At 50.8% G+C, this 21,453-nt stretch overlaps 1 protein-coding gene across 1 annotated transcript; it reads right to left on the bottom strand.

The window, feature by feature from the left end:
• Nucleotides 1-2,028: 2,028 nt before the first annotated feature.
• C4H4orf54 (chromosome 4 C4orf54 homolog) lies at nt 2,029-13,591 on the bottom strand. Its single transcript, XM_065837587.2, has 2 exons — nt 9,122-13,591; nt 2,029-4,185 (listed from the first exon to the last, which is right to left on the bottom strand). The coding sequence occupies exon 1, from the start codon at nt 13,523-13,525 to the stop codon at nt 9,131-9,133; it is 4,395 nt and encodes a 1,464-aa protein (XP_065693659.2). The 5' UTR covers nt 13,526-13,591; the 3' UTR covers nt 2,029-4,185; nt 9,122-9,130.
• Nucleotides 13,592-21,453: the final 7,862 nt, after the last annotated feature.

Raw genomic sequence — 21,453 nt, 5'->3', positions numbered from 1 at the left:
ACACACTGCTAGTGTAATTCCAGTGCTGCCTTCCGTCTCCCCGCATCCCGCAGCGGGGTCACCTCGGCTCCGCGCTTGCCACAGCGTCGTCTACATTGAGAGCAGCTCCAAGAGTCCATTTTTCTCCAGTTATGTGTCTTTTTAATTAGTTTTCCCCCCACACACAGTCATGGCCACAATGCGTTCACGGCATTCTCCCTTTTGCCTCGTAGCCCACCGCTCTCTCATCAGACACACCACCCACATCCTCTTAACAATCGTTATTCTTACTTCACATTTGCAGTTTTAAATATCTTTACACTGATAAGCCGTCCCCTTAAAAAAAAAAAGGGAGAAAAAGGAAAGGAGAAAAAAACAACCAGAAAAAGGGGGGAAAAAACACAAGCCTTTTCAAAGTAGTGTATGTGTTCAGGTAGCCACAAGTTAATTGTAGTTTATAAGCCTAAGGAACGACATTTTGGCCATCAACATTAGAGAGTAAAGGCAGCTTTGATTGCAGACAAGAGAAAAACAACAAACCACCACACAACCCATAAATACATTTTAAATCATTCATCAAGTGAATCAACCAAGGATTAAATTTAACTAAGCGAAACCGACCCTGCTGCGAAAGCCCAGGACGACATTGGTGCATCACTCCCGTCCCGCTCACACTTTGAAGTGGATCCTGACCTCAAATGCACGGGCTGGCTGCTGCAGACCCCAAAACCCAATGGCAGGGCTGGGAGGGAACTCGAGTGCGGCGTAGGCTTGTGCCCTATGGCGAAACATATAATACTAGCAGCTTGTGCACCCCGACACGGAGGGCTTGACTCTGACCCAAGATACGTGGTTACACATCACCCCGTCAGCTGGAGAAATTCACCGCTGGGTATATACATGGAGGAGCACCATAGAACGGGTTTTTTTTTGTGGACACCTTTCGTGGCGCTATCTGCTGGGTCCGGCTAGGCTTGAGCCCAGAGCTCTGGTTATATATATGTGTGTACATATATATATATATGTATAAACTAAAGAACTCGGGACTCATCTCTGCAAGGCAGGCAGCGCTCTGGGCCAAGTTCAGCAAAACCTTGTGTTGATGGGTGAAAAGAAAGAGAAAAAGATAAAGGAAGAAGGAAGGAAAGGAGGGAGGGAGGGAGGGAGGGAGGGAGGGAGGGAGGGAGGGAGGGAGGGAGGAAGGAAGGAAGGAAGGAAGGAAGGAAGGAAGGAAGGAAGGAAGGAAGGAAGGAAGGAAGGAAGGAAGGAAGGAAGGAAGGAAGGAAGGAAGGAAGGGAGGGAGGAAGGAAGGGAGGGAGGAGGGGAGGGAGGGAGGAGGAAAGGGAGGGAGGAGGAAAGGGAGGGAGGAGGAAAGGAAGGGAGGGAGGGAGGAAAGGAAGGGAGGAGGAAAGGAAGGGAGGAGGAAAGGAAGGGAGGGAGGGAGGAAAGGAAGGGAGGAGGAAAGGAAGGGAGGAGGAAAGGAAGGGAGGAGGAAAGGAAGGGAGGAGGAAAGGAAGGGAGGAGGAAAGGAAGGGAGGGAGGGAGGAAAGGAGGGAGGGAAGGAGGGAAGGAGGGAGGAAAGGAGGGAAGGAGGGAGGAAAGGAGGGAAGGAGGGAGGAAAGGAGGGAAGGAGGGAGGAAAGGAGGGAGGGAAGGAGGGAGGGAAGGAAGGGAGGGAGGAAGGGAGGGAGGGAGGGAGGGAAGGAAGGGAGGGAAGGAAGGGAGGGAGGGAGGGAGGGAGGGAGGGAGGGAGGGAAGGAGGGAGGGAAGGAGGGAGGGAAGGAGGGAGGGAGGGAGGGAGGGAGGGAAGGAAGGAGGAAGGGAGGGAGGAAAGGAGGGAGGGAGGGAGGGAGGAAGGGAGGGAGGGAGGGAGGGAGGAAGGGAGGGAGGGAGGGAGGGAGGAAAGGAGGGAGGAAAGGAGGGAGGAAAGGAGGGAGGAAAGGAGGGAGGAAAGGAGGGAGGAAGGAGGGAGGAAGGAGGAAGGGAGGGAGGGAGGAAAGGAGGGAGGAAGGAGGAAAGGAGGGAGGAAGGAGGAAAGGAGGGAGGAAGGAGGGAGGGAGGGAGGGAGGGAGGGAGGAGAAAAAAGAATAAAGAAAAAAAAACCCAAACAACCCAAAAGAAACTGCACTTCCTCTGGCATTTGCAGTTAGAGATGCACACGAAGGCTTTGCTGGGCTGGATCCGTGAAGTGAAGCTCTGAAACTGACCCCTTGATGCGAACATGGGGGCTCGTTCGTAATAGACAAAATCAAGCAACCACCGTTTGACATGAGACTTTGACGTTCCACTGAAGAAATCTCCCCTGAGCAAATAAAGAGCTGTTGGTATTGCCTCGTTTCGTTGCTTTCATCTCCACAGGCAGTTTAAAAAAAAACCCTGCATTTTTTTCCTCCAACAAATAAATGTTGAAACATTGGGCACTTGTTTTCTACGCATTTTTTTTCCCCTTTCAAGTACAGCGGGTGAAACTGTAAACCCTGAGTTTGTGTGTGCAAACCTATATCTTGTAAACTGCAACGTGAAACTGCGCTCCGAGCACCGATATAGGAATAGATAGGACAGGAACATTGTTAAACGTGGATGCTAGTATTATACCGTACGTACCATACATGTGTATGTCACAGGGATGAGCTACTCTGGTACCTGCACTGTCCTGCAGTCCGAAATAGCGTCCTGTTTAACGCTGATACTCCAGTTGTGATGTCTACAGACTCATCAACCACGAAAATGGTGAAGAAGCATTAGTTTTCTTCAAGAGGCATTCAACCTGAATCCTGATAACATAAAGTGTAGACTGTGCAACCGAAGAGCATTAATTTTACATGTTATAAGCTCTAGCTGAGCGAGCCGAGCTCTTTTAAAAGGGTTAGAATAGTATTTTTTCATTGGTTTTCCACAACGATGAAGATAAACGAGAAGACATAAATCACTCGCTATCTGTACACCTGCAGTGCATTTCATCCTGAGGACAACGTCTATTTGTGCCTGTAAACACATAAATTGCGTTGAAATACAATCTCGCACGTATGGTTCAAGACAGTTGTAGCTGAGGTTTCTTTATCTTGAGAGTTACTAATGGAAATGAAGACCTGGGGTTTTCTTTACGAATGGAAAACCCTGAAACTTCCTTGGAAACCTTGAGAACAGACCGAGGAAAACCCTGCCTGTGAGCAAATGGTTAAACACAGACTTCGGGGGTTTGCATTTAAGTTTTATGCTGAATAATTTAGGCTCGGCCTTATATTTATTGGCTGCCCAAAGTGTCGCACTAAACTGCAATTTTGGGCAGGGAACACTATTGTAGTTTAGTTTTACTGTCATGATAACAATTTTATTTTGCTGAGACAAATCGGTTGCCGGCAACAAGAGAATCAGTTTAAGTAGAGTTGGATGTATATGTCACTGCATTTTGAATAATCTTATATTTTCTTGTTCAAAAGAGAAATATTTTCTTAGAAAATACAGACGTTGCCCTCAGATAAACCTGCCAAACAACAGACTAAAGGAATTACTATATATAATTGGGGCTGTAACACTGAAAAACTCCTCTCACATGGGAATCACTATGATTATGTTTTGAGCAATGTTTGCAATATAAGGAAGAACAGTCTGCCATCTCAAAGAAAAATAAATGCTGCCCTCTCCTTTAGAACCAGGATCTTAAAATATTACATTCAATTTCTGGCCTTTTGGTATTTAAACACGGCCATAGTTAAGGCAACTTGTGATGTTCAACACACTACAGAGAAGCAAACGGAAAATGAAAGCAATCGAGTGCGCTTCCTGACATTTACATGATCCGTTTTGAACCACGCCAAGAATCAAACACCGAAGATAACCCTGACGCTACAGATCTCGTACAAAATAGACATCTGATGGCAAAATTGGCACCGAAACCGATGGGGAAGACCCTCCTTTCCTGCGATTTACAGACCGCAGCCACCACCACAGAGGCGATGCCCAAAGCTTCAACACAAAACCAGCTTGGCGGAAAATAAAGCAGTGATTCAGCGTGGCTGGCACAATGAGGTGCACGCGTACTCCAAAACCGGGGGGTGTGCAGGAGAAAATGAGAAACTTACACGCTTGGTTTGTAAGGTGAAGCAAAAAGAAATGAAAAAAAGCTGTAGAAGCAGTTTTTAGGATGAATGTTTAGAGTTACCGAGTGTATTTCAGATTAAAGGAGTGCGATTCTTCTTCCATATCCCTGCGAAAACAGACAGAAAAGCATCATTAATACAAAGTAGATTCTTAGAGAGCAATCTTTATTAGTCTGGGGAAACGTGTAGTATCTCCTTCATTATCACACTATTCTTGCTATTAATTTCCTAAGCTAGTGCCAAGAATGAAACAATAGCACTGGACTTTTAAGACTGAGTCAGTGGCTGGGCAGCCTTGTTTTATGAGCAGAATCGATCCTTGCTGCTTAAGGTGTGAAACGTGCGGTGCCTTACAACCCCAAACTGCTCCTGGGGAACCCCACGCACACAGGTAGAAAGAGGGCAAAGCGATCCATCCGGGATTTAAGCGATCCATCTGGGATTTAAGCGATCCATCCAGAAGTGAAAGACCTGAGCACTTCACTTACCAAGGCATATGTAAGGAGAACAACCCATAACCACGTGCTCCAAGATTTGTGGCGTTAAACACTGGCCCAGCAAAGCATCCTCAGCAAGAAGGGTAATTAAGCTCACGCTTAACTTTCACTGGGGAAAGGTTAAGCACTATAAACATTTCCTAAGTAGCTATGCATTTGAACAGGTAGGAAGAAACACAACCAGTAAGTATTTTTGCATACTTTAGTGACGGAATTGCTCATATTTGATTTATCCTACCTAAAAATAAATGGCCCACTTATTCCTGTAGCTCTAAGGTGGCATTTAGGCGCACATTTGAACAGAGCAAGGAAAAACATCCTTCTAGGACTGGCAGTGCAATATATTATGGTTACTTTTGACTTTGCTACATGTTATATTCTAATTTCTTTACCTAACACAAAGTAGAAATTACAGAATCACAGAATCACACATGTCAGGCTCTGTCACCCTCACTGAGAAGAAGTTTCTCCTCAAATTTAAGTGGAACCTCTTGTGTTCCAGATTGAACCCATTGCCCCTTGTCCTATCATTGGTTGTCACTGAGAAGAGCCTGGCTCCATCCTCATGACACTCACCCTTTACATATCTGTAAACATTAGTGAGGTCACCCCTCAGTCTCCCCAGAGTATAACGTGGAAATAGATACAAAAGTTAAAGAAACCCAACATTTTCAGTCATTCCACTCACTACAGGTTGGCGCTGCCCAGGTTTGCATGCGGGCAGATTGGCAAGGTGACTAAAAATGAAAATTAGCATCCTTTTTGCTTTCCATGTGAAGGAAGAAGAGCAGCAGGCAAGAACAGCATTGCTAAAAGCTCACCAGCTACTGTGAGTGAAGAAGAGGGAGAAAAGCGACCTGGTGGTGTCTCTCAGAAACAGGTGCACATCCCCTAATATTTGCTGCGTAACAAAAATTTAAGAATTGCACACAAATCACACCTTGGATTTTGCCAGAACCCAAATTGATACGGTCTATTTTATCTCATTTATCCATTTGATCTCATTGATTATGCAGAAGAGAGCACCAGCCACAAAAAGAAGCACTGGGAGAGGAGAAGCAGGGGCCGATGTGCAGTATGTAAAGAAGTACAGGAGTGGAAAGAAAGACCATTCATTCCGTTTATTTTGGCAAGTGAGAAAATGAGACCCGAAAAGGACAGTATTTTATTCAAAACTCGCGCTCGTGTGATGAAATCTTGCTGTTTTCAAATCCATTTTAGGATCTGCATAGCATTGCTGCAATCAAAAAAAACCCTGATCTGAAAGCAGTTGGAATGGAAAATGACCAGTAGTTCACCCTCTGATGTATATGAAATTATATTCCAGCCCTACTTAGGGGATAAAAAGCTACCCCAAGTAAATGCATTTAATTAGGAAGAAAAAGATATAAGAGATATAGGAAAAGAAGAGAAAACACACAAAAAAGCAGATAACAAGAGAAAAAATCCACAGGGACATGGAAGTTGTGTAGAGGAATGAAAATGCTAAGTAGGTACAAGGACAGAAAAGGATAAGAGGACATTTTGGGCCCCTCATCACAAGAAGGACATTGAGGTGCTGGAGAGAGTGCAGAGGAGGGAACGGAGCTGGTGAGGGGCTGGAGCACAAGTGCGATGAGGAGCGGCTGAGGGAGCTGGGGCTGTTCAGCCTGGAGAACAGGAGCTGAGGGGAGACCTGATCGCTGTCTGCAACTGCCTGGAAGGAGCTTGGAGCATGGAGGGGTTGGGCTCTGCTCCCAAGTAACAAGTGATGGGACAAGAGGAAATGGCCCCAAGTTGCACCAGGGGAGGTTTAGATTGGATATTAGGAAAAAATTCTTCCCAGAAACTGTTGTCAGGCATTGGAACAGGCTGCCCAGGGCAGTGGTGGAGTCACCATCCCTGGAGGGGTTTTAAAGGCATTTAGACGAGGTTCTTAGGGACATGGGTTAGTGCTGGAGTTGGGTTATGGTTGGACTCAGTGATCCTGAGGGTCTCTTCCAACCAAAATGACTGTGATTCTAAGAAGGCTGCAGATCTGATTCACCCCTGGCATACACCTTATTTTCCACTGCGAACTATACAAACAACCCAAGTCTGATAAGAAGCTAAATGCATCCTGCAGCACACAGTTAAAATGATTTATTTTACTGACTTTCAGAACAGGTCAGAAATAAACCCCTGCACCACATCCATCATATACTGCAGGACCTACTGCAGCACGCCTGAGGCGGCAGGGAGGGGGCACCCCTGTCCATATCAGACAACGGGCACCTTGGCATCAAGAATGGTAAAAGATTAAAGTCTTCAAACTGCTGAATGACCTCCAGTAAAAAGTATAAAAGTTTCTGTATCGCCAATATTTTGGGGCAGCTTTCACACCTGTGAGCAACAGTAGAGCTCTGACATGATGCAAAAAGAAGCAGAGCATCGATGCAGTTCTTAATGTCACCAATAAGAAAGAGCGATTTGCTGAGAGAAATGGGAAATGAGGGGGAAATCACAACGGGAAATACGATGGTTTTCACTCTTAAAGAGTGAAATAAGATTGAGAAGATAGGTCTTTTTGTTTAAATAGTTGAGGTAAGATAGATATATCCTTTTTTAAAAGGGTAAGTGCCTAACTGAATCTCACAAACAACTGATTCCTTGTACTAGCAGTCTGAATCTGGCCTTGAGAGCACATGGAAAAATCAAACAGCTTTTGCCATTTTATCTAGATACTGTTCAGTTTAGTCTTCTGTTTTGAAGACTTTACTGACAAAATCAACTCAAGTAGCATAGCAGAGCTCAACTTAATTGGTACTTTGCCTGTCCTGAGTGACTCCATAAGGGTCAATGAAAACAACTTCATTTATATCCGTGGTAAAGGAATAGCACTTTCAAGAGAAAATATTTACAAACAGAGAAGAAGTAAGTGCATAAATCATTTCAGTAAGGTTTCAGTGAATAAATAATCTACTATGGCTCATAGATGATGCAAATTAGAAGAACTGCAGAAGCAAAGAAGGATAACCCAAACGCTGGAAGAAAATATTTACCCTCAAGCATGCAATGGAACTAAACTCAGCGCAAACTGGTGACAAACCCAGACCTCCACCTGTCACTGCTGTTCCTCTTCACCTCTTGATATACACCAAGAACAAACTCCATGAGTCTTTGGTAAGCCATGAAAGATCTCTATGCAACACTGCACTTGATAAAGAGGAGACGTGTTTTAATGCAAGAGGCAAAAGGAGCCACAACACCAATCCTGAAGGTGCTTTCTTAATTTCAGGTATTTTTAAATGAAGTATCATTGTTCCTTAGTTACTTTTCACAAGACTTTCTGCACCCTGGCTTTGATCCATGCCATGCACCCAGCACCATGCCCTCCTCCTTGCTCCAGACCAAGCACTCAATGCCCCCACACACATCCCCAAATTTGGAGGCCAGCCCTGAGCTCCAGCCTGGGTAACCAGACACTGGCGAGACTGCAGCGGGCCAAGCTCGGAGCAGCCGTGCAAAATCGCGATTTGCAGCGGTGCCCGCAGGCTGCACTGGAACCCTCCTGCGGCGCAGGCAGCTGCGGACACCCCTGCTCACAGCCCCACGGCATCGGGGGAACACGCCAGGGTCTACCTGATGGCAACCTGCTCCCTCTTCCCACCAACAAGAAGTACCCGAAATAAGGGTTTGCCTCCATCAGACCCCTCTCCTGCTCTTCCCAAGGATGAGGAGAAACAGGGGCTCAGAGCAAAAAGATGGGTGCTTACCTTCCCTTGCAGGGAAGAGATGAGAAGTGAGAATGAGGGGATGTGCTGCCAAGGTGGAGAAACTGGCTCATGGCTTGCAAGGTGCATCCAGAGGAGGTCCCTGGCTGCACTCAAAAGGCTGAGGGAGCTGGGGCTCTTTAGCTTGCAGAAGACTGAGGGGTGGCCTCATTAATGTTTATAAATATGTAAAGGGTGAGTGTCAGGAGGATGGAGCCAGGCTCTTCTCGGTGACAACCAATGATGGGACTAGGGGTAATGGGTACAAACTGGAGCAGAGGAGGTTCCACTTACATATGAGAAGAAGCTTCTTCTCAGTGAGGGTGGCAGAGCCTGGCCCAGGCTGCCCAGGGGGGTTGTGGAGTCTCCTTCTCTGCAGACATTCAAACCCGCCTGGACACCTCCCTGTGGAACCTCAGCTGGGTGTTCCTGCTCTGGTGGGGGGATCAGACTGGATGAGCTTTCCAGGTCCCTTCCAACCCCTGACATTCTGTGATTGTGTGAGACAGGGCTGTGCAAATACAGGCTGCATGACAAGGAACTAATATGTGCTTCTACTAAAACCAGCTCCTAGCCAAAAAAACGGGTTATTTACCTGCTCCAAGAGATACCAAACTACACCAACGGGTCTGTGTAATGTTTGCATTTCTTACACCTATATTTTAAGTCCTGGTGAGGGCCCACCTGTGGCCCCCAGGCCCATTACTTACCCCCCTCAAGAAGAAGCTGCGGCATAGCTCTAAATTGGCAGGTAACCTGGTTGGCCCTTAACTGTCACCGGCAACCGGCATGCCTAACAGCCTGCACTCACTCACCCACGCTCTTCACCGGTGCTCTACCACGAAGCGCATGGTGGTGCCATCGAAGGAGGGCGGCGCGACGATCCGTGGGCCGGTGGCTGGTGCCGTGATGCTGATGACCGGCTTCGCCTCGGCTGCCCCGCGTCCCGGTGGCGGTGGGCCCTTGCCGGTGGCCACGTAGTAGGGGCTCTCGGTGAAGGCCGCCTCTGCTGCTGCGGGGCTGCTGGGCTCAGCTGGGGCACTGGCATCGCTCCCCGGGTGGGATAGCGGCCGTGGCAGGGCACTGGCGGGCAGCATGGCAGCAGCGGGAAGGAGGCCAGGATAGAGCATGTATGTGGTGCCATAGGCTCCAGCATTGAGGGCCAGGGGCGAGAGAGGCAGCGGGACAGAGGCAATGGCTTGCTGCTGGGGCACTGGCACCTCCACGTACTGTCCGGTCTCAGGGTCAAAGAGGCGCCGCTTAAGGGGCTGCTGCACCGGCGTGTCCACCAGGTAGTACTGCCCGGTGCTCACGTCCAGCAGCACCTTCCGCTGCGTCTGCGGGAAGGGCTCGGCCGCTGTGGCCGCGGCGGACACGGAGGGCGAGAAGCAGAAGAGCGGCGGCGCGGTGCCGGGCAGGGCGGCGAAGGGCAGCGGCGGGCGGTACAGAGCAGCGGGCGGACCCTCGGCGGGCGGCGGGGCGGTGGCGGGTGGCTCCTCGGCGGGTGGGGGTCCGGGCGGGGGTCCGGGGCTGCCGGGGCGCTTGGAAGTACCGAAGGGCTGCAGGCTGCACAGCGCCGCCGCCGCCGTTGCTGCCGACACCTGGCTGGGGCGGACGCCGCCGGCCGCCGCCGACACCGGCACCGGGGATGGGGGAGAGCCGGGCTCGGCGGCCGCCTTCAGGGGCAGGGCCAGGTAGTTCCCGCAGTCCGGGCCGCGCTCCGCATCGCTGCCACCCGCAGGCAGCCGGGAGGAGCGCGGCGCCGCCTGGCCCCGCAGGCCTCCCTCGGAGGCGGCCTTGGCCGGCGCGGAGGCTCCAGCTCCGGCTCCTCGGAGAGTGAGGAGGGCGCGGGGGGCAGCGGCGGGCTCGGTGCGGGGGGGCGGGCCACGCTGCCGCTGCCGGGCTAGGCTCTCGAAGGCGGCCGCCTTGGCCGAGACCTTATCGGCGGCGTTGTTCGAGGGGCGGCGGGGCAGCCTCTCGCTGCTTGGCCCCTTGCCCGACGGCTCCTCCGCCTTATCCGCAGGCGGCGGCGGGGGGGGAGCGGCGGCGGTGGCGGGCAGGGTCGGCCGGGGCCCGACGCCCCGCTCCTGGCTGGCGATGAGGGAGAGGACGTGGCTGTCGGTGATGGGCAGCGGGTCGCTTTTGCGCTTCCACTCGCGCTTGTTGAAACTATACAGCTCCTCCATGCTCCGCACCGCCGCCGTCAGCTTCTCCAGCGCGTTTTGCACCGGCGCCGCCTTGCCCTCCTCCCGCGGGTCCTCCTCGGGCCCCCGGCCCCTCTCGGCGGGCGGCGGCGGGGGCTGGTGCCGCCAGGGCGCGGCGGATTTGGAGACGATCTTCAGCACGGCGGGCTGGCGCGGGTCACTCTTGTTGGGGGCGATGGTGGCCACTGGCAGCCTCCCCGAGGTGCGGTGCACCAGGACGGTGCCCTCCGGGGGACAGGCCGGTGCCCTGCCCGCCGCCTTGGCCCCCGCCTCGGTGGGCTTGGTGCTGGCTTGACCGACCGCCTGGCAGGTGATGACCACGGGGGAGAGGGACCTGGGAACGCCGGCGATGACGAGCTGCTGCCGGGGCTTCTGCTCGGAGCCGCCCTGGTCGGAGGCGACACTGCCCTTGTCGCTGCTGTTATCCCCCGAGTCGCAGCTGTAGGAGCTCTTGATGAGCTTCCGCACGTCGCGCACCTGGTGGAGCGGCCCCTGGGCTCTGTGCTTGCCCTCCCTCACGTCGCGTACCAGGAACTGCGGCACCTTGTCGGGGCCGTCGCCGGCTTTGAGCGGCTTGGGCTGCTGGCCCCTGCTCTCCTCGGGCGGCCGGCCCGCGATCTGCGGTGTCAGCAGCTGGGCGATGCTGAAGGCGGCGTCCCGGGGCTGCTGCAGGCTGCCCAGGCTGATCTTGATCTCGGGGGCTTTGGGTTTGGCGGCGGGGGGCGAGGACGAGGGGGCGGCGGCGGAGCACTTTGTCGCCTGCTTGCCCGGCTCCTTTTCCCGAGGAGTGTGTTGGATGGCGGGGACGAACAGGCGGGACATCTTGGTGGACTTGCCGGCAGAGATCTCGCCCAGGTTGGCCCGCCAGTCGTGCCTGGGAGAGAGCTTCAGCTTGCCGATGGGCGCCCTCTCCTCCTTCCTCTCCGCCTCCCGCTCCTTCCAGGACCTGAAGGCGCTGTTCTGGCTGCGGAGGAAGGTGGCCTTGATGGCCTCTGAGGCGCTGCGCTTCACCTCGCACATCTCCTCCGACAGCGCTTGGTCCAGGCTGCGGCTCCCTTCGCGGGGCGTCGACGCCTTGGAGGCCGGCGACCGGCCACCCTCGCCCGCCTCCTCCGCCGTGGCCGCGGTGCTGTCCGAGCCGCCTTCCGAGTGCCGGGAGCTCTGCCGCTGCACACCGCCGCCCTCCCGCAGCCGCTCCCGGCCGCCGCCGCCGGCGGGCTCCGGCTCCCGGCCGGTGCTCAGCCCCGTGAAGGTGGTGTCGATGATCTCGCCCCGCTCCATCTTGAACTCGTGCTCCAGCTGCATCTTCTTGGAGATGACATTTTTGAGGAGGCTGGAGGCGAACTTGGACATCTTGCTGGACCTCCCTCCAGCGCCTTCCGCCGCCGGCGGCTCCTTGCCACCCGCCTCGGGGGGCTGCCCGGCCTCGGGGGCATCGCCGAGGTCCAGCAGCGTCACCACCCGGGAGCCCGCCCGCAGCCGCCGCGGCGCCTCGATGTGGGCGATCTCCCCGTCGAGCTTGCTGACCACGAACTCGAGGGCTTTGCTCTGCGACCGGCCGGAGCGCAGCAGGCTGGGCTCTGCTCTCGGCCCCAGGCTGCCGCACTTGAGGTCCAGGTAGGTGGACCAGCGGTTGATGCCCAGGGCATTGTCGGGCAGGGAGGCGGAGGAGGCGCGGGAGCCGGGGTGCAGTGTGTCGAAATACGGGTACGCCAGGCTGCGGAAAGCCCTGGCCGTCAGGTTTCGCACTTCTTTGTCGGCATCGTCCAGCTCGCTGACGGCGCTGGAGGCACCGCTCGAGTGCTCCCCCGCCCTGGCGGCCCCGCACCGGGTCTGCAGCCGCGCGGGGACCGCGATGAATTTTTTCGCGTGGTCGCGGACCGCGTCCGGTTTTAAACTCTCATTGCGTTCAGGAGCCGCGGGTGCACGGAGGCTCATGTCGCCTTCATGCTTGGCAGGGTAAATAGTGTTTTGCTTTCCGCGCACGTTGCTAGACTCATTTATAGCCCGGGAAGAGGCTTTGATTGATAGGAGAAGCTGGGCGGCCGGGCTCCCGCCGGGGCGGCCGGGCTGCTTGGACCGGCTTTCTCCCGAGCTGGCGCGCTTGTCCCCGCCGGGGGTGTCGTGTTCGGAGGTAACGCTGACGATCTCGGTGCTGCTGGTGTTGTCGATGCTGTCCGTCTGGTTGTTCGGGTCGCTGGTGGTCGTGCTGAGGTAGCAGCTATTCTCCTCCTCCTCCTCCGTCGGCGTGTCCCCCGGGGTCTCGTCGCTCCCGAAAGAGGCGTAGTCCACGAAGGAATAGATCACGTTGTTGTCCTCGAAGTCCCAGCGGGCGGCCAGCCCCGCGTCAAAGTCCATGTCGTGGTCCACCTCGCTCAGCTGGATCTCCTGCGTGCTGATATAGTGCGCCTCGTCGCGGCCGCCGCCGGGGAGGATGCCCATGGGGGCGCCGGTGGGCGCCGCCTTGCGCCTCGCGTCCTCGTCCTCCTCGCTTTCGTAGCCGAAAGAGGACGAGGAGGTTTTGCCCTCTGTCGACACCGGGTCGCCCATTGCGGGAAAGGCGCCCGCCTTGCTCACCGGCGAAGGGCAGGAGGAGGAGGAGGACTCTGGGCAGCCCCCCGCCTCCGGCGGCTCGCCGCTCCCCGCTGCCCCCCGGGAGCCGGGGCCGGGGCCAGAGCCAGCGCCGCATCCCGCCGCCGCGCCCGGGGAGGGCGGGCGATCCCGCCCGCCGTCCGAGGATGCTGATCCCGGCGGCCCGCCGCTCTCTGAGCCGCCAACATCCCCGGTCCCGCCGGCTCCGCTCTCCGGTGCGGGACCGGCCGTTTGCTCCGCGCCACTAGCCGGGGCCAGGTCGGAGGGCTGGCTGCTCTCCTCCGGCCCCTGCGGCGAGCCACGGATCTCCACGTACGCCGCTTCCTCCTTCTCGATGGCCGCCTCCGGGCTCGGGCCCCGTTCCGCCGCCGCGCCCTCGGGGCCGGTTCGGGGGCCGGCGGGCGGCTGAGCGGGCGCGTCCATGCCGGAGCCGTCGGGGCGCGGCAGTGGCCCGAGGGGGCGGGCAGGCACGTGCCGGCCGGGCCGGGCAGCGCTGCGGGGACGGGGGGGCAGCGGGCCGCCTACCCCATGCCCTCCCCTTCCCTCCCCTCCTCCGCCCGGCCCGGGCGCGCATCACCGCCGGGGGGCGGAGGGGTCGGGCCGTGCTGGGCTCGGCTCCTCCCGCCCCGCAGCCAGCCCCGGGCCTGCGAGGGCCCGTTTGGTCGCCAGGAGGGGGTGGCCAGTGGCCCAGCAGAGGGTCTCTGGTCGCTCCGGCTTTTTCCGAGAAGGGTGGCACTTGGCCGGCCCCAGGCACGAACTATTCATAGAGGTGGCGTCACTTCGGCCGGTTGAACAAAATCCTATTTTAAACGTCTGTGTTTGCTGGAATAAAGGCGCCCGGCCACCCCTTGGAAGGGAAGAGCCGTCCCTGCCCGCAAAAACGCCGCTGCCGGCCAGCGGCACTGTCTGGAAGAGGCAGCTCACAAGGCTGAGCATGCAGGCTTGCCTACACCAAATGCACCCTTGTCTTACACGCAGCAGTGGCTAAGCAGCTTATTTCTTCCTTAAACCACCGCCTGTCAGCCCCATGTCCCCTCTCGCAAGAGGTGCAGTGCAGGGGTGCACCCCATGCCTTTGCTGCAGCCCAGAAAACACCAGCCAGCAGACTCAAGCTGCCTTTTTCCAGGAAACACTGTTTTAAACATAACCAGCACCTAAGACCTATTAATAGGCATTTCTATGGCACATCTGACCTTTGGTGGCCAAGGGCTTTACTGAGCAATCTCCAAGAAGACACACCAAACACTGCCCCAGAGCCACGGGAGGAAAAGTTGAGCTGTTAGGCACCAAGGAGGAGAAACAGAGAGAAGCAACCAATGTTGAGAAGCAGCAATCAGGTATACAATGGAGGTAACAGCCTAAATTTGCAGCTGCTGGGGCTGTCCTACATCCAGCATGCTTTTAATGAGAAACTAGGCACCACCTCTCAGGAGTACTAGGCCTACCCAGCCTTAATCATTCCTTAGCTCAAGTTCAACGTAGCTTCTACTCCCCCTGTACAGGCAGCAACTGTACAGTCCTCCCTGGGGCTGTGATAAATGGCACCAGCATTCCCTAAACACAACTTCACCAAGTTTTGTGTCACACACATTTTAAAATTTCGCCTCTGTCCCAAGTATCCATAACAAAAAACAGGCCATTACTGGAAAAAGGCAGTATTTCTAATGCCTTATGAAAGAGAGATCTTGGTTTTAATTGGCAATGGGAGAAGATTAGATCCTCAAATACAGTCCTTTCCAAACGCTTGGGATGCAGAGATAGATTGTAAACCCTGATAATTCATTTTACTTGGATAACCTTGTGAGCACCAGCAGTAGCAGCATCCCTGCCTTCTGTGCTTCTTCTCTTCTACCAGACGCCTACTCCCAAACAAGATCCCCACCCCACATTTTCGCTGCCCCCACCCTCTGATCCACCAAACCAGGGTCTCAGGTGTCAAGTCTCTCATTACATACTCTCCTCTATAATATTTGGTTTTCCTGCATTAATAACACAATAAATCAGATCTTTGCTCATGAAACCCGACAATTAAGTGTTGTGCTTTTTTTTAAAGTTGTAACAGTTGTCCACATATTCCTGCCAAGATCCCCAGACAAGATCCCCACCAAAACAAGCATTGAAACTTAACTCTTTACTTATTTCCACAATCTAGTTTCCAGCTATACTCCAGAGATGTTTTTTCCTTGGAAGCACTCAAATTTATGTTTATATCCTATCTATATCCTCACCACAGGGAATTTATGTTTACGATGAAAATAATACATACAGAAAATCACATCTCTTCTCTGCTTTTCCATTTACAGCTGGCCCTAGTGGCCTTGCCTGCCTTAGGCAGTCACATCAGCGTATTTCCCAGGGCACTGAGATGTCACCATGGTGCACAGAGCCACCCAAATCCTAACGCCCATTGAAAACAGTGAACCTGGAATATCCAGCTTAAGTGCTCTACTAATCACTGCACACGTGTTGGAGGAGGGGGGAAAAAACGAGACGGATTTCCTCCTCTTTTTTTAATCAGAAATTTCTGCCCGGACATGGTGCCAGCCCGTCAGAGATGCTTTGCTGCGAGTCTGGCCCAGAGCGAAGTGTAAAATTCCACCGGGGTTTAGCCTTAATTCCTTCTCCTCAGCCTTTCCTCTTAGCTACCTTAGTATCAGCTTTTGTTGAGCCTGTTTCAGAGGTGCCTAATAACCCCCATATATCGTATTCAAAGCTTGAGCTGCCTGTGACAGATCGGAGTTCTCCAACAGCTTTGCAAAGGTGTGGATGCTTCTTTTTCTACATCTATTACTGTTGCCAGACAAACCCTACAGCAAAAGTGACAGACCTGTTTGCTCCCAACCAAAGTACACAGGAAAACAGTGGCCTCATCACACATTCTTGAAAATAGCAGTTTCTTGCTCTACTCTAGCAAAGCATCTCTGTTCGATTAATAATCAGATCAGTATCATTTTACTTAATAATGTTGGAAATTGGTAACAAATGCATGTCATCCTTAAGCTCCTAGTAATATTCCATTGAGGCATTCATTAACAGCAGTTACTTTTTTGTGTTTTCCACCGTTACGTATCTCTCATTGAAACCACTGATGTCTACAATTTCTGCATTTAAATCTGTCACAAAGTGTAACTGAAGCTGTCCTGACAACTGTATAAAGTCTGTATGTTGAATACCTTTCATAACATAACAGGGACTCTACTTGTAAGCTCTTACTGTTAAAAATGACACCACACTGTTTAACCATATTCTGCCTTTTGCTAACATAAGGTTAGATCAGATGGGTAAAGGTGATGGGAAAAATTCAGACAGACTGCATTATCTGTGCACCTTAAAATACATCACTCAAAGGAAGCAGCAGGGAAGTGGGATTTAAAAGGGATTTGAGAAGAAGGACTTAAAAGCAGAATAAAGACCTGAAGGATGAGGTTAAGGAGACGGTAACTGTAGTCTGCATAGGAAACCATGCAGAAGAAGGCATAAGAGTTTTTTCCTTTACCTAGGACATGGACAGAAAAGTGAATAACTGGTAGAGGAATACCAGGGGGGAAGGATTTAGTTGAGCTTTCTCTGACTAGGGAAAGGGAAATTATTAATTTGTTAATTTACATTAACAAACATTAGCACCACCATACACATTGCAGTTCTTATGGTGCCGGGTCACAGTTTTTAAACACTGAAGTTGGAAAAAAAAAAATCACAGAGAAGTTAATAAAATCAGGCCGATACAGAAAGAAAAATTGAAATATTATTTGCACAGAGAAGACAGACATGGTTCCAATAACTAAAATGGGCTGCTGGAGAGGTTAGGCTTTTTGCATGGAAAGAAATGATGACTTTTGCAGAAAATAAGGAAACAGCAGAAGGGTTCTGCTGCATTCTGTGCACACAGCAAAAGGCTTCATTTTGCTATAGGTTCAGAGGGAGATGAAGACTGATACGGTCATAGGAAGAAGCTTTAATTTTGGCCAATTAGTCTCCTTTTAATAATATTTGAATACTGCTGGATTCAGTTTCTCTCTCAGCAGAGAGAGTGAGCTTTGTGGTAGACATTGTCTTTCTTGTCTTTGAAATCAAAGCAAATAAATACCTGGCAAGAGTTTAGATGTGTGTGTTAAGGAGAAATGAAAATCATAACCAGCACCCTGATTTGCTCTCAGGAATAGTGCTTGAGAAGGGGGAGGCAAAAGCCACTTTGGTAAAGTAAAATAGGACTCGTGGTTTAGCAATAAACAGCGAAGCCCAGCACACATTATAAATCTCTGAGTGCTACCAGACATACTGGAAGAAAATATAATACCCACGAATGCACTATGGTATGGAAACTTTCTAACGAGCCCAAGTAGAAACAAAATGAGGTTTTCAGAGGTTGCACTAACCCAGTATCTCTTCTGGGATTCAGCAAGGGCCTGGCTGACAAAGTCCTAAGTGAAACCCAACACCTGAAGAGGTCAATCCCTCCCCGCACAGAGAAGACCACGCCAGCCCAGGGGATCTTTCCTTTTCCACCCTGAGCCTGCTGGGGAGGTTGAGGGGCTCTTCTAAACCCTCAACCTGCAAATGTAAACCATATGCGGGTTCCTCCTTGGCAGACCCGTTTTGGTGAAAGTCAGGCCTTTCAAAGGAAAGAAACTCTGGAGCTGGGTGGGTTTCGGGACCTTAACCTGAGTGTTTGAGCTTGCAGGAGTCAAAGGCCTTGGCGCAGTGCTCCGAATGGGAGGCCACTTTTCCTTCCAGGATGAGATGGGATCATGTTCTGGCCATTGCCTTATGCTCTGCAGTGAGCTCCTGTGTAACTGAGCCCCTGTGAGAATCGGTGGCTCAAGTGCTTGTTAAATGACAAAAAAACCCCCACAACCCCGCAGCTCCCTCCGGCCCCGCTATAAGCAGCTCCCACTGGACGCCTTACAAGGTCTGCAGAAGATGCATATATTTTTAAAACAGATCCTCCCCCTCGCTACCCATCCTTCTCTTCCAGACCCCAAAATTTCATGCCAAAACAAACAGGCGTGAATGTAATCCCAGAACGAGCTTAGATTTCTTTGGTACTTTTCAGTCGTGCTGTAAATACAGTCTAAATATGAGTTAGTGTACTTATATGGGGAGTCTGCTACTCAGACTAAATAAATTAAATACTTGCTGAATTTTGCATATGTCAGGTTAAACAGTGTCTACAATGTCACTGATTCAAGAGAATATTCTGGTGGCTGTTACATGTAGACAGCAATAGCACATGCAAACTGCAGGAATAATAAGGAATGCAGGAATGAATAAGACTATTTATAAACACTTTATTGCCTTCATAAACATCCTGGCAGGTGCCTTTCCAGCCTGTCCTGACAAATGTCTGCTTGCAGAGACTTCACAGGTTCCCCAGGCCACCTCCCTGGTACATAGTTATCCATATACCATCAGAAGAGTCTTCCTCAGGTCTTTTTGAGTCCTTCTTGCTGCCACAGGTTGGAAGAAGAGATGATTTCCATGCCGCAAGTTTTTGCATATTTAAGGGTGACTAGTGTTTTTCCCTCACTCTCCATCTTTTCGTTAGGTGTAATAGCCCTAATTCACTTTACCTGTGGGACATACCTGCTAGATCTCCCATCACTGCTCCTCAGACTTTCTTTGGCAAGTCTCTGTGTGTGGCACAAAGAAGTGACCACGAGACACAAGGTGGAACCTCACCCCTGGTGAGAACAGGGGAAGGATGACTGTGTCCTGCTCATAGACCCCTGAGTAACATCTGCTGTCGTTGGCATGACCGTGTCCTTCAGCTCCCGCCCTACTGTGAGCACGTTTTGCATTCATCCTCCAGTTCCTAAAGAGAATACTGGACACAAGCAATGGTGTTGACTACCATGAATTCACTACAAATACCATTGCTTTCTTTTAGAAGAAAGTTAGAGGGACTCATCAAGAACAAACTCCACCCAACTCACATTGCCTCTTATTTACATATTATCTTTTGAGGGCCTACAGATTGCACTTTTATGCCAATTTCCCCAGGAACTGAAGTTATGCCAACTGATTCCAACTTTGCTGCTCCTTCCCCCAGGTCTCTCGAGGTCCCTTTTGCCCAGGACCACCTTCTCACAGGTCACTGGGTCTGCTCAAGTCTCCCATGACGGGCCTGCCTTTGGAAATGAACTTTCTGCAATGACCCCATTCTTTGTACAGTATTATCAGGTAACCTGAGAACTACAGATGTATCTGATTATTGGAACTGCGGACATGATTGCCACAAAACCTGAAACCATGACCTTTCCTTGAGGTGTTATCAGCCAAGCTGGTGGGGGGACAAGAGAGCTGATTTATGACCATTGATGAAAATTACATGAAACTGATTATTTATAGAGTTAGACTTGAGCTGAAAGGTTCAGGCTCAACCCCTGTCTTCTTCATAGTTCAGGGTATTTGCATATGAAATAAAAAGGAAGTATCTCTTGAAGTAATGTGAATATGACTGGATTATATTTTGTTATATTTTTATTATGTTTTGTATTAGATTTTAGAATAGATTTTATTATTTATATGTAAGAATTTTGATTATTTTTCATAGTTTATTATTTTATTACTGTATTATTTTTGTTAATAGATTTCATGAAATTATTTTTATTATTTTAATCTATTTAAAAATACTGTGTTTTTAACTGCCTGGGGGCCATCACATTAAAACATAAAGTGGCACCATTGTTTCACTTACTTTAGGATTAGAAACACAAACAGCCAGGCTGGGTTTTATATTGGATAATGCCATCTCTTTATGCAATCACCTGCTTTGTAGAGGGGTTTTGGATTCTGGCAACAGATTCTTGATGTAGAAATTCTCTTAAAGATGAATTCTCTTACAGTAAATTGCAAATGTGGTCCGGTGAGGCTGTCAGGTGAAATCGCCGTGCTCTGGAGAGCAGCCAGCGCTGGATTGGGATTAATTTGCTCGCGGCGTTCGAGGGGGCCCCGTGAAAAGCGATCCCCGCTGGTTATGCGCGTCCCCCCGCCACGGGGCCTATGTTTGGTCACCCAGAAGTTCCCGCGGCAGACGTCTTGTGGGTATTTCTCCCCGGGCTTACAGTAAAAGGCAGCTAAAGTGCCTCCCACCGCATGGCGATGAAAAGGAGGATCAAGCAGCCCTCGGAGCGAAACCTCTCTCGACCTGGGGTTTCTATATATAGGGGAGCTCAATAAACACCATTATGAACCACAAGCGATGCGCCTGCCCAGAATTAAGGTCACATACATAGTTTTGTATATGTTTCTTGCTTAGCTTACAGATTAAACAATCCCAGGTGAGAAGCTGGCTATGTTATGAGGAGTTATAAATCCAAGCAGCCCCCGTCCAACAAACCCTTTAGTCCGTACAAGAGGCAACTGCAGGGGTAAGTAAGAATGAGATTTTTACACCAGGTGTAAAATCCATTGTAAAGGTCAGGTTTATAAGGAGACCATCCCAAAACGCTAATGACATGACAGTTTTATGAGGTTGGAAGATGATAGCTCAGCTGAAGCCGAGTAATACTAGAGCAAGGGATTTATTTAAATTGGACTTTTTTTTTTTTTTTTCATTTTAATTTTGTCCTTGATCCTGCCAAATCTCGCTGAGATGAGAATTCCTTACTTGTGTAAGTAGCCTCCCACATTCAGCTGAACAACTGAGGTAAGAAAAGGTTATTTATGTGAGACATTATCCTGTAATCTTATCTTCCAAAGTTTTTACATGTTTTTCTGCAGTATATATAATTGAAAAGTTATATGAATTTTTCAGTGTCTATACTTTGCAAAAAAATTAATGAATCATTGATTCTTAATAGATAGCCTCAGAAACAGAAATAGGAAGGGTTGTTACACAAACTTTAACTCAGTTTTAACTTAGGGAAACTGCATTTCTCTGTTGCAGTACAAGAGGACAGCCTGTCCAAATGGGTTTATAGCCAAATGTACACTTTTAACAAAGATGCATACAAACATAACCTCCACAACTTTAGCTGCGCACACTAAGAACACACACTTTTGTATCTAACCGGAGCAAAAGCAGTTTTTCATTTGCAAACGAATAATCTCTCTCATCTTAATACTGTTTCTTCAAAAAGCAGCGTCAACGGCCAGTCTGGGTTCTTTTTGACTGTGTCCTAATCTTTGTGCAATGAGTTAATTCAGCCTCTAGAGGATTGTAAGAAGCCCTTGGACACATCCTTCACCAGCCAGGCAGTTCTTGCCATGCCAAAGCATAATACCATTTTCATTAAACTGCAGTTCCAAGCTTCAGCTTCAAAACATACAGTAGCTGTGTTTTACAGAGCTATAGATATGTTATAGCAGAGTATCTATCTATAGCTATGCTAGGGTTTTGCTTATATAGT

This window comes from Patagioenas fasciata, chromosome 4, assembly GCF_037038585.1.
Source record: "Patagioenas fasciata isolate bPatFas1 chromosome 4, bPatFas1.hap1, whole genome shotgun sequence".
Lineage (NCBI taxonomy): Eukaryota > Metazoa > Chordata > Aves > Columbiformes > Columbidae > Patagioenas > Patagioenas fasciata.
Note: the sequence above shows the minus strand (reverse complement) of the source record. Positions and strands in the feature narration are given on the sequence as shown.

Bases quoted from the DNA above. Each gene is read 5' to 3' on its own strand.
- C4H4orf54 (XM_065837587.2), bottom strand. From the start codon at position 13,525: ATGGACGCGCCCGCTCAGCCGCCCGCCGGCCCCCGAACCGGCCCCGAG.